The sequence below is a fragment of the Phyllobates terribilis genome, unplaced genomic scaffold (genome assembly GCF_046119375.1).
Source record: "Phyllobates terribilis strain yellow unplaced genomic scaffold, ASM4611937v1 Scaffold_52__1_contigs__length_9100884, whole genome shotgun sequence".
Taxonomy (NCBI): Eukaryota; Metazoa; Chordata; class Amphibia; order Anura; family Dendrobatidae; genus Phyllobates; species Phyllobates terribilis.
This window is the reverse complement of record NW_027362812.1, coordinates 6,138,504-6,158,276: the sequence shown is the minus strand read 5'-3', so window position 1 is coordinate 6,158,276 and position 19,773 is coordinate 6,138,504. Positions and strand designations below refer to the sequence as shown.

The 19,773-nt window shown below is 48.0% G+C and overlaps 1 protein-coding gene across 1 annotated transcript in view; it reads left to right on the top strand.

Moving 5' to 3' along the window:
* Positions 1-14,314: 14,314 nt before the first annotated feature.
* The window catches only part of LOC141191743 (microtubule-associated serine/threonine-protein kinase 3-like), a 49,786-nt gene continuing 44,327 nt past the window's right edge, over positions 14,315-19,773 (top strand). The window contains exons 1-7 of the mRNA XM_073661671.1: positions 14,315-14,341; positions 14,844-15,009; positions 15,116-15,214; positions 15,457-15,579; positions 15,724-15,833; positions 15,935-16,026; positions 16,423-16,559. Coding sequence (XP_073517772.1) covers positions 14,315-14,341; positions 14,844-15,009; positions 15,116-15,214; positions 15,457-15,579; positions 15,724-15,833; positions 15,935-16,026; positions 16,423-16,559 — 754 coding nt within the window. The remainder of the gene's footprint in view (positions 14,342-14,843; positions 15,010-15,115; positions 15,215-15,456; positions 15,580-15,723; positions 15,834-15,934; positions 16,027-16,422; positions 16,560-19,773) is intronic.

Here is a 19,773-nt window from a genome sequence, read left to right as displayed (position 1 = left end):
TCTGACATGTAGGCCTGGACACGTGCTGGACAAAGACATGATTTACCAGCCAGAATCCAAGGAAAGATGGGTGAATCTCAACAATTAAGCTAATTATGGACAAATGGACAATTACTTTATAACTAATTATTGTATGTACCTGCTGCAATCTGATTCTATTTAATGGACAATCCAAGAATAAATAGATACATTTTTTTTATAAGAATATCGTGATATTGATACTTTGTGAAGTCCTCAGTAGAAAAAAATAATACAGAAAGAGTATTATTTTACAGTGTTACAGGGGCCCACTGAGACCCTTTCGCCCAGGGCCCACGAAAACCTGGAGCCGGCCCTGGTTGAAAGCAATGATGGAGGAGGGAGCTTCATGTGACACTCCCTCTCCCATCATTCCTCCTCTGCGTCTGACGCTGCGGCATGATGACGCGCCACGCTGTGCCAGACAGTGGAGCTGGCAGCTGCTGAGGTGATCAGCTGCAGAGACTGAAGCAGCGGGGAACGAGGAGCGGTAAGTATGTATTTATTTATTTATTTTTAAATCAGTATGTCCTGATAATACTGGAGGACTGGGGCTGCATTTTACCCTATGGTGGGGGACCGCATTTTACTCTTTGGAGGGCTGCACTATACTGCATACAGGACCATGGGGAGTGCATTATACTGTGTGCAGGACCATGGCGAGTGCATTATACTGTGTGGAGGACCATGGGGTGTGCATTATACTGTGTGGAGGACCATAGGGTGTGCATTATACTGTGTGGAGGACCATAGGGAGTACGTTATACTGTGTGGATGACCATAGGGAGTGCATTATACTGTGTGGAAGACCATAGGGAGTGAACTATACTGCGTGGAAGACCATAGGGAGTTCATTATACTGCGTGGAGGACCATAGGGAGTGCATTTTACTGCATGGAGGACCATAGGGAGTGCATTATACTTAGTGGAAGACCATAGGGAGTGCAATGTACTGTGTGGAGAACCATAGGGAGTTCATTATACTGTGTGGAGAACCATAGGGAGTTCATTATACTGTGTGGAGGACCTTAGGGAGTGCATTATACTGTGTGGAGGACCTTAGGGAGTGCATTAATCTGCGTGGAGGACCATGGCGAGTGTCTTATACTGTGTGGAGGACCATGGCGAGAGTCTTACACTGTGTGGAGGACCATGGTGAGGATCTTACACTGTGTGCACTTTCTGCTGCTCACGGCACTTTACTAAAACTGTGGATGGATGTTAGCAGAAATAACCATATCAAACCCACTAAAATGTAACGCTAATTCCCAGGTGCCGGTACGTGTGATCCTGATGCGGCACACTGTTGCCACACGTGTGACAAACAGGGACACATGGGACACGGATATCTCTGGTACCGTTTTTTCCTTTCCGGTACTGGAAATATATGGACGTGTGAAACCGGCTTTATAGGGAGTCTGGCCGACTCTGACAGCGGCTCACCGCTCCTGCAGCTGCACGATCTCGCGACCTAAACACAACAAGGTAAAGGATTGAACTTTATAAAGACACAACGATCAATGACAATGATGTAAATGATTTATCACTTTTTATTAATTCTTCAATATTTGTCACAGTTGTTAATAGTAAACTAAAATGTTCTATGGAGAAAAAAAAGACAAATGAGGAATAAATCTACACATTATTTCCCATATGACGGAGTATATCTTTTGGGTGTGTTCACAATTGGCTGTTTTTCTGCGGCAATAACACTGCACTTTAAAGTACGAGCTTAGTGACTGAGATTTCTGAAGTCTCATTCACATGCTGCGTTTCTTTTCTAGTGTTTTTAGTATTCTGCAGCTTGTCATTCGTTTTAGGGCCGTTGCAGCGTTTTTCACCAATTCAAATGAATGAGAAAAAAAACAATTAAAAACACAGCAAAAACGTGCGTATTTTACTCAATGTTTTTCCTGCCACCAGTTTGGTTTTTGTTGAACAAAAAATGCTGCAAAAATGCAACGTGTGAACTTACCCTTATACTGGTTGTGTTCTAATTGGAAATAAAAGAGAACGGTCATGATAACATGGAGATGGATTTTATTCTATGGAGTTTCCACTGTACACATTGCTCGGCAGCATCTGTTTGTGCAGAGTCGCCTCTTGAAGATTCTATCACAAGATTCCATCATGACATCACTGGTGATGCTCGCCCATTATGACATCACAGCTCACAGTCACTACTTCTACAATGTACACAGGGTAGCGGGTGCCATTTTGGCTCCATAGCTAGTTACTGAGCGCACTTACAGTTTCTCACTATGGCCGGATTTTTTCTGGATAATTTTCAGGTACAAGCACTATGGGGTATTCTTATCAACAATCGCCCTAACATTGTGCTTCTACCACCCGATGGCGTCCTCAGCTTCACTCACCGGCTGGTGGTGCAGCTAGTAAGGAACTGCCTGACCAAATACCAACAAGGTCATCTCACCTCAGAGTATGTGACGGATTTACTTCATAACATCAGGACATTACTACAGCAGGTAAATAGCGGACGCTCCGCACAAAACTTCTCCATATAGATAATTGAACCCGTTCTACACCCTGGTGACAAGCATTTTTATTGGTACAATTTCGGCACCATTTTTTTAAAGACACTGTGTCTGCGAATTCACACATAGAGTGTCTTCAATAAAATGGAGCCGGATAGCGTAGTATGCGCACACGCAAACCCCCATAGCCTCCCCACGTCCAGCAGGAGACCCCCATAGCCTCCCCACGTCCAGCAGAAGACCCCCATAGCCTCCCTACGTCCAGCAGGAGACCCCCATAGCCTCCCTACGTCCAGCAGGAGACTCTCATAAACTCCCCACGTCCAGCAAGAGACCCCCATAGCCACCCCACATCCAGCAGGAGACCCTCATAGCCTCCCTACGTCCAGCAGGAGACCCCCATAGCCTCAATGCATCAAGCAGGAGACCCCTATAACCTCCCCACGTCCAGCAGGAGACCCCTATAGCCTCCGCACATCTAACAGGAGACCCCCATAGTCTCCCCCGGTCCAGCAGGAGACCCTCATAGCCTCCCCACGTCCAGCAGGAGACCCCCATAGCCTCCCCATGTCCATCAGGAGACCCCCATAGCCTAAACACGTCCAGCAGGAGACCCCCATAGCCTCCCCACCTCCAACAGGAGACCCCCTATAGTCTCCCCACGTCCAGCAGAAGACCCCCATACCCTCCCCATGTCCAGCAGGAGAACCCCATAACCTCCCCACCTCCAGCAGGAGACCCCCATAGCCCCCCACCTCCAACAGGAGACCCCCATAGCCTCCCCACATCCAGCAGAAGACCCCCATAGCCTCCCTGCATCCAGCAGGAGACCCCCATAGCCTCAATGCATAAAGCAGGAGACCCCTATAACCTACCCACGTCCAGCAGGAGACCCCTATAGCCTCCACACGTCTAGCAGGAGACCCCCATAGTCTCCCCCGGTCCAGCAGGAGACCCTCATAGCCTCCCCACATCCAGCAGGAGACCCCCATAGCCTCCCCACGTCCATCAGGAGACCCCCAGAGCCTCCACACATCCAGCAGGAGACCCCCATAGCCTCAATGCATCGAGCAGGAGACCCCTATAGCCTCCCCACGTCCAGCAGGAAACCCCCATAGCCTCCGCAGGTCTAGCAGGAGACCCCATAGCCTCCCGTGGTCCAGCAGGAGACCCTCATAACCTCCCCACATCCAGCAAGAGACCCCCATAGCCTCCCCACATCCAGCAGGAGACCCTCATAGCCTCAACGCATAGAGCAGGAGACCCCCATAGCCTCCCCATGTCCAGCAGGAGAACCCCATAGCCTCCCCACATCCAGAAGGAGACCCCTTTAGCCTCCACACATCCAGCAGGAGACCCCATAGCCTCCCCATGTCCAGCAGGAGAACCTCATAGCCTCCGCACATCCAGCAGGAGACCCCCATAGCCTCCCCTGGTCCAGCAGGAGACCCTCATAGCCTCCCCACATCCAGCAGGAGACCCCCATAGCCTTCCCACGTCCAGCAGGAGACCCCCATAGCCTCCACACATCCAGCAGGAGACCCCCATAACCTCCGCACATCCAGCAGGAGACCCCAATAGCCTCCCCACATCCAGCAGGAGACCCCCATAGCCAGGGCCGGCTCCAGGTTTTTCTGGGCCCCGGGCGAAAGAGTCTCAGTGGGTCCCTTTAATACATACCACGATTCATGATGCACAGATACAGCAGAGAAATATATATATATATATAGTACAATGCAAAGATTTCACTTCTTACATTACATGAGCGATATCTATTGTAAATTCTACAATAGCTCATAAACCGGCGAATCGCTCCACACAGAATACTGGCCCCCATATAAGGCCCCATACGGAATACTGGCCCCCATATAAGGCCCCATACGGAATACTGGCCCCCATATAAGGCCCCATACGGAATACTGGCCCCCATATAAGGCTCCATACAGCATACTGGTCCCCTTATAACGCTCCATACAGGATACTGGCCCCCATATAATGCTGCATGCAGGCTGTTACCCCCCACATAATGCCCCATACCGGCTGTCCCCCCCTTATAATGCTCCATGCAGGCTGTTACCCCCCACATAATGCCCCATACAGGCTGTCCCCCCCTTATAATGCTCCATGCAGGCTGTTACCCCCCACATAATGCCCCATACAGGCTGTCCCCCCCCCCTTATAATTCTCCATGCAGTCTGTTCCCCCCACATAATGCACTATGCAGGCTTCCCCCCCCTTATAATGCCCCATGCAGGCTGTTACCCCCTTTATAATGCCCCATGCAGGCTGTCACCCCTCCTCTTTATAATGCCCCATGCAGGATGTCACCCCCTCTCTTTATAATGCCCCATGCAGGATGTCACCCCCTCTCTTTATAATGCCCCATGCAGGATGTCACACCCCCCTCTCTTTATAATGCCCCATGCAGGATGTCACCCCCCCATATTATGCCCCATGCAGGAGGTCACCCCCCCATATTATGCCCCATACATTAAAAAAAAAAAAAATACTCACCTCCCTCCTCCTCACCTGCTGCCCACTGCTCGGGTCCGGACTCCAGAGTTGCCGGCGTCTTCCTGCTCTGCGCTCCCTGTGACGGCTTAGGGGAGCGCGCGGTGGAAAGACGTCACCGCGCCCTCTGACCTGAGACGTCACAGGGAGCGCAGAGCAGGAAGACAGTGGATCTGCGGAGGCACGGGGAGAGGTAAGTATCCGGCTGCCGAGGCCCTGAGCAAGCGGAGAAGGGCGGGCGCTGTCACCGCTCTCCTCCGCCCATAGCCCGGTGGGGTGCGCGACCGCCAGTGGGCCCACCTGCCTGCTCAGGGCCCCGGCACTTGCCCGGGTGCGCCGGGTGCTGACGCCGGCCCTGCCCATAGCCTCCATACATCCAGCAGGAGACCCCCATAGCCTCCCCACATCCAGCAGGACACCCCCATAGCCTCCATACATCCAGCAGGAGACCCCCATAGCCTCCGCATGTCCAGCAGGAGACCCGCATAGCCTCCCCACCTCCAGCAGGAGACCCCCATAGCCTCCATACATCCAGCAGGAGACCCCCATAGCCTCCACACGTCCAGCAGGAGACCCCCATAGCCTCCGCACATCCAGCAGGAGACCCCCATAGCCTCCCCACATCCAGCAGGAGACCCCCATAGCCTCCATACATCCAGCAGGAGACCCCCATAGCCTCCCCACATCCAGCAGGACACCCCCATAGCCTCCATACATCCAGCAGGAGACCCCCATAGCCTCCGCATGTCCAGCAGGAGACCCGCATAGCCTCCCCACCTCCAGCAGGAGACCCCCATAGCCTCCATACATCCAGCAGGAGACCCCCATAGCCTCCACACGTCCAGCAGGAGACACCCATAGCCTCCGCACATCCAGCAGGAGACCCCCATAGCCTCCCCACATCCAGCAGGAGACCCCCATATCCTCTGCATGTCCAGCAGGAGACTCCCATAGCCTCTGCACGTCCAGCAGGAGACTCCCATAGACTTCTCACGTCCAGCAGGAGACCCTCATAGCCTCCACACGTCCAGCAGGAGACCCCCATAGCCTCAATGCATTGAGCAAGATACCGCATAACCTCCCCATGTACAGCAGTAGAACCCCATAAACTCCTCATGTCCAGCAGGAGACCCCCATAGCCTCCCAACATCCAGTAGGAGACTCCTATAGCCTCCCAACGTCCAGCAGGAGACCCCATAGCCTCTGCACGTCCAGCAGCAGACTCCCATAGACTCCCCACGTCCAGCAGGAGACCTCCATAGCCTCCACCCCTCCAGCAGGAGACCCCCTTAGCATCTGCATGTCCAGCAAGAGACCCCGATAGCCTCCCCACGTCCAGCAGAAGACCCCCATAGCATTCACACGTCTAGCAGGAGACCCCCATAGCCTTCCCCGGTCCAGCAGGAGACCCTCAAAGCCTCCCCACGTCCAGCAGGAGACCCCCATAGCCTCCCCACGTCCAGCAGGAAACCCCCATAGCCTCTGCACGTCCAGCAGGAGACTCCCATAGACTCCCCATGTCCAGCAAGAGACCCCCATAGCCACCCCACATCCAGCAGGAGACCCTCATAGCCTCAACGCATCGAGCAGGAGACCCCCATGGCCTCCCTACGTCCAGCAGGAGACCCCCATAGCCTCCGCACGTCCTGCAGGAGACCCCCATAGCCTCTGCACGTCCAGCAGGAGACCCCCATAGCCTCCGCACGTCCAGCAGGAGACCCCCATAGCCTCCGCATGTCCAGCAGGAGACCCTCATAGCCTCCGCATGTCCAGCAGGAGACCGCCATAGCCTCCTCACGTCCAGCAGGAGACCCCTATAGCCTCTGCATGTCCAGCAGGAGACCCCCATAGCCTCTGCATGTCCATCAGGAGACCCCCATAGCCTCCGCACATCCAGCAGGAGACCCCCATAGCCTCCCCACGTCCAGCAGGAGACCCCCATTGCCTCTCCACGTCCAGCAGGAGACCTCCATACAGAGGCGTACATAGGAATCATGGGGCCCCATAGCAGAAGCGCTAAATGGAGCCCCTCCAAAAAAGTGAAAATTGTCGGGGATCAAGGAAGAGCATATCTCATAACTTTCCAGCCTTTACACAGTAATTTTTCTCCTGCTGAAGTCCTAGATTCCTCTTTTATTTCCCCATAAGGTATGATGCCAACAACAGTGCCCCCCCTAAACACAGTATGTTACCCCCATGGTGAATTCCTCCACATGCACAGTATAATGACTCTACCGTACCCCACCTCAACTCTCAAGGCAAAGTATGGTGACTCCAACACAGTATGATCCCCCAACTGTGACCCCCACACAGCCCTCCATGTAGTATAATGGCCCCACACCTCTCCACACAGTATAATGCACTCGCCATGGTACTCCACACAGTATAATGCACTCGCCATGGTCCTCTACACAGTATAATGCACTCACCATGGTCCTCCACACAGTATAATGCACTCCCTATGGTCCTCCACGCAGTATAATGCACTCCCAATGGTCCTCCACACAGTATAATGCACTCCCTATGGTCCTCCACACAGTATAATGCACTCCCTATGGTCCTCCACACAGTATAAGACATTCTTCATACAGAATACTGGCCCCCATATAGTCCTCTCCATACAGTATACTGGCCTGCATATAGTCCTCCATACAGTGTACTGGCCCCCATATAGTCCTCCATACAGTATACCGGCCTCCTTATAGTCCTCTATAGAGAATACTGGCCTCATATAGTCCTCCACACAGTGTATGGGTCCCAATATAGCCCTCCATACAGTGTATTGGCCCCCATATAGTCCTCCATACAGTATACTGGCCCCCATATAGTCCTCCATACAGAATACTGGCCCCCATATAGTCCTCCATACAGTGTACTGGCCCCCATATAGTCCCATATAGTCCTCAATACAGTATACTGGCCCTCATATAGTCCTCCACACAGTGTATGGGCCCCCATATAGTCCTCCCTACAGAATACTGGCCCCCATATAGTCCTCCCTACAGAATACTGGCCCCCATATAGTCCTCCATACAGTATACTGGCCCCCATATAGTCATCCATACAGTATACTGCCCCTCATATAGTCCTCCACACAGTGTATGGGCCCCCATATAGTCCTCCATACAGTGTACGAGCCCTTATATAGTGTATGGGCCCCAGGCCTCCATACATTAAAAAAAAAAAAAAATGACATACTCACCTCACCTGCTGCCGCTGCTCTGCTCTGGACTCCTCAGCGTCGCTGTCTTCCCGCTCTGCACTGTGACTGCTCAGCAGAGGGTGTGGTGGAAAGACGTCATCCCACCCTCTAACCTGAGACGTCACAGCACAGGACGCGGAAGACACCGGAGCTGCGGAGGCACGGGGAGAGGTAAGTATTGTGCCGGGGCCCTGAGCGGAGCGGGGCCCCCCGCCTGCTCAGGGACCCGACACTTGCCCGGGTGCTAACGCCGGGCCTGGGAGCGGAGCCTGTTGCAAGGGCCCCGCTGCGGGGCATACACGGTGCAGGCGACTGCTATGGGCCCCCCCCGGCTCACGGGCCCCATAGCAGTGGCGTGGCCTGCCGCCATTGGCGGTACGCCACTGCCTCCATAGCCTCCCCACTTTTAGCAGGAGACCCCCCATAGCCATGATGAAATGACGCATACCTCTATTTCTGGCACCACACTCCTCCTCCATCCCCGTCCTCCTCCCGGTGTGGATGTGTTCGTACAGTGCGCTTGCGCAGTCTATAGCGGCTTCTGAAAGAAGGACCCATCCCTGGTTATATTATAGATAATGGTGGGATAGAAGTTTCTTTCCTCCAATATAAAACACGATGAGTCCCCAGAGTTATTGTATCTGCAGAGAGGAGCAAATGTCACATACAATGGCGGCCTCCTCCATTGTGACCTTTCTCATCTCAAAATTTTCCTTTTTGTTTCTTTTCCTCTTTTTAGGCTGAAGAAAGATCTCAATATGGAGATTTGGCTTTTATTAAAGACCTGGCCGAAAAAGTCCTGTGTGTACTGGAGCGTCCGGCTCGCTCATTGGAACGCCTGGTAAGGAGCCGTCATCTTCTCTAGCACACGTCTGATTTGTACAGTTACAATTGGCTGCATCTGTAAATGCAGGTTTAGTCCTTCCTGATTTATCTATGTGATGATTTAGTGTAAGGTTCCACATGTTAATTATATATATATTATATCTATCAGGAAACAGCAGAAGGCGACACCAAAGACGAGCAAAATCTAATCCCGGGACTGAACAGCGATCTGACTACAGGTAAGCCGATCACCCGACCTCCTACAAGAAATATCCAGATGTTATAGAGAACAGGGAATAATCTTACATTTACTCTGTATATTCTGTGTAATGGGAGCCTGTCAGCACATTTTTGCATATTGTGGTATGACTGTACTGGCCATTTCTCTGTAATAATTTTTTGCAGAAAACCAATGTCTCAGTCAAGGGAAATCTAATGTAGAAGCCGTATACAAATCAGCATGGAAGTGCACTGGGGGCGTGGAAGAAGAAATCCATACTGTGACACGCCCCCAGTGCACTTCCAGGATAATCTGCATATTGCTCCTATGCTTCAGCTCTCTTACCATCACTCACATGTACAGTGAGGGTGGGGGGGTCCTCATTCATGTGATCATTGGGGGGTCCTCCATCATTTCCATTACATTTATTCATGGATGCGCCGTACGTTCACATATTTGGAATCCCTATATAATAAGTATTATTCCCATTTACAGACATCTTGTCATGTCTGAGTTATATTGTTGTAATATATATGTAGGATTAATATCGTCTAATACATTTTATTTCTTCATAATTTTTTCACTCTTTTAGAAACAACTGTGTTGGCGGATGCTGACAGTAGAATCTGTGAGATCCCGGAGATCCAACAATCTGACGGTGTAAGTATCATGGAGAGAGATGTCGGTGTATCACCAGATTATGGGGTGGGAATGACACGTCCAGTATTGTCCCCATATAACCATGGGATGTCTCTATTCTAAGAGGAGATGACAGAAGGGAGACGTTTTTGCATCTAGAGCTTTTTTCCAGCAGCTTCTATATCTTTATATAATTTCTTATTCTTTTATAGAGCGTGATCAAATCATTGACCCCGTCAAGACAGCCGCATAAGAGCGACTATGGGACATCCAAACTGATCAGCAGTGGAAGTTTTGGGTGAGTTTTCTGTTGGCATAATCCACGTTTCTCAAGGTTCCCAATGACAATGCTCCAGACTCTGTGCTCTTCCCTTCAGTGTTATCATAGGGAAATTATATGATCTGTAGGAAAACAAACTGTTAAGGAAAGGGATTAAAATAGAATAATATATTACACCTGCCTGTCCTAGACCCTCATCTGTTCTTACACTGCCACCCCCATCAGAGCTTCCCCCTCCTCCGCACCGGTCTGTTCTTTTCGGAATCCATTAGCGAACTGATAAGAGTAATTGGCAACACATGGTCAAGTGAGGGGGTGACACGAAATTTCATCAATGACATCTGCACCCCCCATCCTCCACCATGACCATGTGAGTCTACTCACTGGTCTCAGCAATAAAGACTGGCACAGAGGACAAGTGGCTATAATGGGTTTCATTTTTTGTAGCTCCTTCGCTCCCCTCCATTTAGTATGTTGTTATGTCTTGGGGTATGCGGGAGCATAATTAACGTCATGTTATGGCAATTGGAGCACTTTTAATTTGGGCCAACTTTTATTTGCACTGAATCGTATCTACTGGTCAAATGTAGTGAATCTGCCCAAGAATAATTTCAGTAGATTCTCTCACCTGTAATGTGACCTGGGTGAGGGCTCCGGCGGACGTGGCATTGTGGACACCTCCCATAGGTGATCTATGTAGTGATCTTTTATCAAATTCTAGACATGGACTTCCAGTGACGGACAGACTTCTAGCATTAAACATTAGTACAAAACATTATATAATGACTTCTATAGATGTTCTTGTAGTAAAGATTCATTCTAACCATTGATTCTCTTTCTCTCCATTGCCGTCTACTTAGCGCACCATAAAGACTCACACCAGATCTTTGCTTTGAAGAAAATGTTCAAGCGAAACCTGAACACTCCAAAAAGAGTGGCATTGGCCTTTCTGGAGAGGGACATCCTAACATTCGCAGATTGTCCCTTCGTGGTCTCCATGCTCTGCTCCTTTCCAACGAAATCTCACCTGTGTATGGTCATGGAGTATGTAGGAGGTAGGACATGTATATTGTAGTATATTCAGCCCATGTCTGCTTACATCTTATCACTGCTCATATAATTAGGAAAATTAGGACAGTTACATCCTCACAGTGCATTTACTGTAGGTTTTCTATTACCAAGATGCCTGGAAATTCATTGATCTGTGTGCAGCAGTGCTATGGTGCCAGTGAGTCAGATCGGGCCTGGCACCGCTCGGCACTGGGCCCCATTCCACCACCTGTCATCACAATTTCAGTGGTATTCACATTGTCAGAATATGAATACCGATGAAAACAATGGTGGATCAGGGAGCCAAAGGTTCCTAAATCCACCATTCAGCCTCCGCAGATGGGTCCGAGACTCCGTGTACTGCAGGTTCTTCGATGACGCCACAATATTGCATCTGTAGTGTGGAGTCTCAGTACTTACACTGCACAGGTGGGGCTGGTGGGGGCCATAACACTGAGTGATGGGGCAGGTGGAGACCATATGCTGAGTGGTAGGGCTGGTTGTGGCCATAATACTGAGTGGTGAGGCTGGTGAGGGCGATAATTCTAAGTGGTGAGGCTGGTGGGGGCCATAACACTAAGTAGTGGTGGGGGTCATAATACTGAGAGGTAGGGCTGGTGGGGGCTATAGTACTGAGTGGTGGGGCTGGTGGGTGCCTTACTACTAAGTGGTGGGGCTGGTGGGGGCCATAACACTGAGTGGTGGGGCTAATAAGGGCCATAATTCTGAGTAGTGGGGTTGGTGAGAGCGATAATACTGAGTGTTGATGCTGGTGGGGGCCATAATACTGAGAGGTGGGGCTGGTGGAGGTGGTAGTACTGAGTGGTGGGTGCCTTACTACTAAGTGGTGGGGCTGGTAGGGGCCGTAACAATGAGTGGTGGGGCTGGTGAGCGCCATAATACTGAGTCTTGAGGCTGGTGGGGGCCATAATACTGAGTAGTGGGGCTATTGTGTGCCTTACTACTAAGTGGAGGGACTGTTGGGGGCAATAACACTGAGTGGTGGGGCTGCTGAGGGCCATAATACTGAGTGGTGGGGCTGATGAGAGCAATTATACTTAGTTGTTGGGCTGGTGGGGGCATAATACTGAGTTGTGAGATTGGTGGAAGCCATAATACTGAGAATTGAGGGTTGTGGGTACCATAATACTGAATGGTGTGCCGTGTGTGGGGCTATGGGGGACTGTGAATGCCGCTATATTGAGTTGGTGACTGTACATGCCCCTACACCCCCTGGGGGTCCTCATATTGAATGGTGTGCAGTGGGGGTCCTTATTCTGTGTGGGGATCCTAATTCTGTTTGATTGGCTTTGGGGGCCATCATACTGATTGGCAGTGGTGGAGACCATTATATTGTCTGAGGGGCTATGGGGGCCATTATATTAAGTAGGGGGGGGTTTGGGCGCCATTATACTAAGTAGGGGGCTGTGACTGGCCTCATACTGAGTGGGGACATTATAGACAGGTGCTACATCATATCTGTAAGGTGAAACTGGATTAAGATTTCACTGTGGGGATATCTAACTCAGTCTGTGGGTGGGGGCATTTTTGGGAGCATCATACGCTAAAATGGCTATAAAAGGTGTATTGCTGTTGAGAACATCGATTGACTTCAATAAGGGTTTTTTTTTGAAGGGGCGTGCAGTTAGAACTTTTGCTATGGGGCCCTGAGATTTCTCTGTCCGCCACAGTCTGTGTGATCTCCCTGTAAGTCCGCACTGAGCATGTCAGTATCTCCAGCTGTAGACGAGATGTGACATCACTTTATGTTATTAGTTACATGGAGGACATTTCTCCATCGATTCAGACTAATATTATGTGCACTATACATTATATCTGTTTATATTCTCTCCTATCCCAATGTCTCCGCTCACTTCCCATTATACATCATGGTGATCTGCTGTATAAACCACTCACCGGTCATATTTCCTTTCTTCTATAGGTGGCGACTGTGAGACCCTCCTAAGCACCAGGGGTCCTCTATCTGTCCCCTTGGCCCGCTTATACTTTGGAGAAGCGGTTCTTGCTGTGGAATACCTCCATAGCTACGGTGTGGTGCACAGAGACCTGAAGCCGGATAAGTAAGTGCCCCTCGTAGTATAATAAAGGGGGGAAGTTATCATTTATTATCATACGGTCTGTGAGGCTAAAACCATCTTCTCTTCCACAGCCTCCTGATTACATCTGCTGGACACATAAAAGTTACCGATTTTGGGATTTCAAAAGTTGGTGTCATGATACCAAAAACCAACACCTACAAGGAATTAGCGGAGGACATCACCAGGGAGTTCCTGGACCGTGAGGTGGGTAACACTTACAGGAATTTAGATTGTTCTTTACAAATCTCCAAGGACCAAAGCAAAGAAAGATCTTAAATATAACTTTTAATAGATACATTTAAAAGCACCCATATCAATATATAAAGACAAAATCCATAAAATGTGGCGGCAGCAGTATTCTCCGATCGGGGTGTATTTATCTCCCGCGTCTGTCCACTGACTCATTGTGGCTATCTCCTAATATGATCCCCTGATGAACCCCAAATTAGGAGGGGGAGAAACGTGTTGGGACAATTTACAGATAAGTCCTCTGGTTACTGCTGACTAAAATGCTTTTTTGGCAACTTTTTTTGTAATTCGCACACTGGATAATGCTGTGTCCCAACATTTGGACGTGTCCTGTGTAGATCAGTCCTGACTATAGATTAGCCAGGGTGGTTATGAGGTTGTCTATATATACCGTCTGTCCTAGACTATTATCTTCATGCTCAATGTCATTATATAGGTGACTTGTTACTACTTTGGACATATTTATGTTCCTATGTTTACCGTTAATTGAGCACACGTGCTTTTATAATATTGTTCTTGTTGCCCGTAATTGCCAGCACTAATGTACTTTATGTATCTATAATAGGCTTCTGAATGATGGTTTATATATCATACTGAATTGTGTATAGATTGGTGCATTTGATATCCTATCTGTACTAGTGGAACTACATTATATCAGCTTCCCTGTTTCCATATAATTGATACATTGAATATTGCCTTTTTTTCATTCAGCATGTTAGCAGCAACATGACTGTCTGCCTTTCATCATTATCTGTATATGTGTATGTCTGTCTAGGGATGGATAGGGTCACGGAGGGTGTGCCGATGTGGAGCGGGGGCGCCAAACCGATTAGCTAGGGTGTCAACCTCCACTGGCAGGCGGGATCTCAGCCCATTTGGGATCTCTAGGGCAAGCCTGCATGTCAATTATCCTACGTTTATCCCACTACCCATATATTGTACATTTTATGGATTTTGTCTTCATATATTGATATGGGTGCTTTTAAATGTAGCTATTAAAGATTATATTTTAAGGGGTTTTCTTTGTTTTGCTTTGGTATATGGTTAACTAATATACCCCATCTGTTCACCTTGCCTTTGGCATATGTTTTTTTTTCTTTACAAATCTCATCACACTATTGTGTCTTCTCTACATTCTTAATTTCTAGAGAACGTTTCCATTGATATTTTATCTTTTGTCATTGTGTTTTTATGGCGAGAACGTGTTATAATAATCATTTTATCATTTTCATCTCTATCTTCTGTTGTTTTCCAGTTATGTGGCACCCCATATTACATCGCCCCAGAGGTCATCCTGAAAGAAGGCTATGGAAGACCTGTTGACTGGTGGTCAATGGGGATAATCCTACATAAATTTCTCACGGGATCTGTACCATTTGATGGAGATTCTGTAGCTGAGCTTTATGACAGGATTGTCATTGGTAAGTGGAATGATCCGACCATTGCTTTGATCAGTTACATTGGTTTAGGTGTTTACTTTGCTTTAGCTTACAGTCCAGTAAAGAGATTTTATTTTCTGTATAACAGGTGACATAATTTGGGATTGTAATTCCGCTCCTACTCCCAATGCACAGAACCTGATTACTGAGCTGCTCAGAACAAATCCTGCAGATAGACTTGGGACAGGTAAGAGATATAATACTATTCATATTAGTATTAATATTCACCTATCACACTTATCACTCATGTCCTTGAGGATCAACACTTCTCTATCAGATTGTCCATTTCTAGTTCTCCACACTATGACTTTCAGTCTTCTTCCTTCATGTTGACTCAGTTATGTCATTAATTCAGATTAAGTTAAACTGTTCAGATGTGAAGCAATCTCTGACAATGTCCACATCACTTTTGTTTTGTTCTTTTTCAAGGAGGATCACTTGAGATCAAGAGTCATCCATTCCTGAGTGACTTAGATTTTAACAACCTTCTAAGTCAGAAGCCAGAGTACATTCCTCAGCTTGCCTCAGATGTGGACAACAGCTTATTTATCGGTAAGTAGAAGAAGACATCATCTAGACTAAGCGGCTGTTTGTCTTGTCTTCCATAAAATGTAATAATCAGTACCCACTAATATTGTGATAAATGACGCCTGTTTTATACTAACAACCTCTAATAATACTTCATTACTTTTGTAGATCACTCTGAAATAGACCATTCGGTCTCAGAGGATGAGGAGGGTACAAGTGTGAACAATGAGAACCTTGACTTCCAAAATTTTACATCTTCTTCTGAAAGGCTTTCTAAAGTAAGTACCGTATGTACGCAATAAATCCAAAATATGTGAAACAAAAAAGACCTCTAAAAGTAAAAAAAAGTATTTCATATCTTGTTTTTGTCCATGTTTAGCTCTGTACCATCACTACCAGAAAGATGAATGATGAGGACCAGAAGTCTCCTCCAGAGTGTACGCCAGCAACCAATACAAATATCTCAGAAATGTGAGTAGATTATGGGGTCATTAATGGGAGTTCCAGGCTGATATATATGCAGAACACATAATATAGGACATAAATACCATAATATCAAATTCAGCCTCAATGATTAGCGGTCATTGTGCTTTTGGCTTCAGAAACCGTTGGTGATAATAGCCCATAATTGCAGCCATTCACACGTATTAGAGCTGCCCATACTGTAGGAGAGATGTAGTATTACATGCCAGCCATTATTGCTAGTTGTTTTTCGCTCTGATCCATAGAAGGTAGATTGGAGCATAAAACCTTCCTCACTATGACTGTCATATGTCCTATTAGGCCCTCTAGTCGGTGTTCTTCTAGTGAGACCACCCCTTTTATTCTGCATTGACTTGTGATTTACATGTTTTTCTTAAATCATAGAATGGGAGAGTTGGAAGTTACCTCCTGGGTCTTCTGGTCCGACCCCCTGATTCTTCCTGACAGGCAGAAAGAATCGTTTTCTGAATCTGATAGCGACAATGCTATAAACAGCTTGTCATCCTCGTCCCCATCATCAGGTATGTATGTACAGCATCAAAAGGTGAATGTTGACTTCAAGGCTCAAATATTTGGTTTTTCTGTATTAGGTCTCCTATGTTGTCCAGGTTTCATGGATCCCAATTATATTTTCCATGGGCCCATACTGTATTTCTATTTCCTTCATTTTATCCAGGAATTGTTTTCATGGATTCTGTAAAATACGTTTTAGCATCCAGGAACTCACTTCAATATAAGGAGACATCGTCTCCTATAGTAGAATATCGCTCATTAGTGATGCACCACGTGGCGGCACACAGGGCGCTTACTGCTCCATATCAGTGATACATCTAATGCCCCTCAGATTAGGTCATGAACGGTATATAGGACTTATTCTGCCCTATAATAATGCAATGCCAGATTATCAGGACTATAGGGGACAGGACTAGAACAATTCTTCTATATACAGTACACAAAGCAGATCCTATAAGAATATTTCTTTACTGAGTTTTTTTTACTTTCTGATCAGAATTTCCAACTGAAGAGGAAAGAAAATCTGAAATGAATCTGAGTATAGACCAACAAAACTCAGAAAATGGGAAAAAGGGGAAAAAGAGACGAGGTAAGTGTGAGAATCATCTCCATGTTGTGTGATGTTAGTGATGAGAATAAGTCATGGGGAGCAGATGTCATCTGTCAGTGATGGGATTGTCACATGTATGATGGCTGACAATGACCCCGGACATCTGTGTGAATAAGATTCCTCTGCTGTCCGGCCGGCCGGCCACACTGACCGCACAGTAGCATCATGTAATATGGAGTCCCATCACTTACATTGTATTTATTTCTCTTCTCTTAGGTTCCATCTTCCGCCGGATCTTATCATCCTGCCGGCGTGGACTATCCAGGGCAGCTCGTGCATTTGCATGCTGTCGCTGTTGCCCAAGTGTCATCTAAAAGACGGAAAAGCTCCGCATCTAGCGGAGTACAGCCGATCCACCATCACTGCTGGACCTGTAAAGAAGGACCTTCACCATCTACCTGTGGCCTTCTAACTGTAACACCTCTACCCGGACTTGTTTCAGTAATGCCTCTGTCACCAGGGTCCGCTGTATCCAAACTGCTCGCCTGACTTGGCTTTTTAAACTGATCACCTGGTATCTGACCCGGATTTCTTCCTGACTATGATTTTGTCTACTGCTTCTGTCCCTGATTTTGTTCATCCCTTATCCTTCTACCCTATCCTTAATAAAAAAAAAAAAAACAACTTCTATATTTATTGAGATTTTCTTATATCTATCAAACTTCACTCTGCATTCTGCTAAGCGATAAAAAATACATATTAACACTTCTGCTTTTAAAAGCATTTTTATATATATATATATATATATATATATATATATATATTATATATATATATATATATATATATATATATATATATATATATATAAATCAGGGCTGGACTGGGATGAAAAATGAAAATGCACGCCTGTCACACAAACCCCACCAGCCCACATACCACATCACCACCCCCCTCATCCCATTGAGGCACAATGAAAAGTTCAGCACATTTTGCTTTACTTGTTCATGCCCCTCACCACTCCATTATAGGGGATGTTTATTAAGCCACGTGTGAATGGAGCTGCAGTGCGAATGATCGACTACCGCTCCATTCACCCAGAGCTCTTCAAATCCCTGGTTCTCGGAAACAGTGGGGGTCCCGGCTGTTGGACCCCCAGCAATCAGAAAATTATTCCATATCCCAATGATAGAGGACAATTTCCAACCTTCAGATAACCCCTTTAAACAAGTTGTTCAGGATTAAGTTTTATTTAACCATAGGATTGTAGACATAGAAAATAATAAACCCATCAGTACTGACCCTCCCCAAAGCCAATGCCACCTCTTCTTCAGCAGAACAGGAGAAGTGGTACTGTGCAGTGTATATATACAGAATAATACAGATACTGAGAATTACACCCAGTATACAGGACAAGAGAAGTGGTACTGTGCAGTGTATATATACAGAATAATACAGATACTGAGAATGACACCCAGTATACAGGACAACAGAAGTGGTACTGTGCAGTGTATATATACAGAATAATACAGATACTAAGAATTACACCCAGTATACAGGACAAGAGAAGTGGTACTGTGCAGTGTATATGACGCGCCCCTGGGCCTGTGTCGCGCTGCGTTGCGCACGCGGGAGCTTACCCGGAGCCGGATCTCTTGAGGGTTGTAGTCTCGTGGCGGTGATCCGGTCCGTGCCCAGGTAGTCAGACTAAGTGGCGCTGTATTAGCGGTAGATGTTGGACGACTACGCCACCCGTTGAGTACAGCTAAGGAGCTGCTGCTGCAGGGCAGACCGCTGAGGCCGGTGGTAGGATTGTGCAGCGTGATAGTATAACCCCCAACGGGAGGGGTATGGCCTCAGGGCAGCCGACGTGGATGATGGGGGTAGCAGGAACCACTCAGAGACGGTACGGTGTAGTTCAGGGTCTTTACTGGTGACAACGATAGACCCTCCCGGAGTACTGGCTAGCGATTGGGGCCTGGTCAGTCCTTGAGCAGATGGGATCTCCCCTGGCCAGGCGGAGTTGTAGGCCTCCCAAACTAACGATACTCTTCTGGTTTCCTTGCTAGAAGCGGGTATAAGTAGCCCACGTCCCTGAGTGTACCGTGTGGTGCTCACCCGTATGGCCGGTGACTCGGGGCCTTCTAGTGGCTTCCGCTCCACGACGGCGGTGCTGGTCCCATGCGTGTGACCGTGCCTTCGGGTTTCTTGGCCAGAGGACCTGAAATCCCCTGCCGGTCGGTTCCTGCTGCTGGGTAAGGATTAGTCCCCACAGCCTCGGACTCCGGGTCCGGTGGTAACTCTTCAATCAGGGCGAGCTCTACAGCTGCCAGCCCCTGATTCCTTTTAGCACGACTTCCCCAGAGCTCCTGATCTCTCTTTCCTATAGCTGCTTCTCCTCTCTGTCTCTACTTCTGGCATGGCCCAGGAGCTGGGCCCAGCCGGAGCCACAGCTCCCTGTCAGCCCTCCTGGCTGAACTCTCCCTCTGAACTCTCTAACCCTGCCTCAGCCCTAGGTTTATATAGGGGAAGTTCTTCCCCTCCCAGGACTGGGCAGGAGGTGTGGCATGCATAGGATTCCTGACCAAGAGACCTCCCACCTGCTCTCAGACATAACATTGCTGTTACTGTGGAAACCAGACCCCTGGGGTGCCACATTCCCCCCTAGTGAA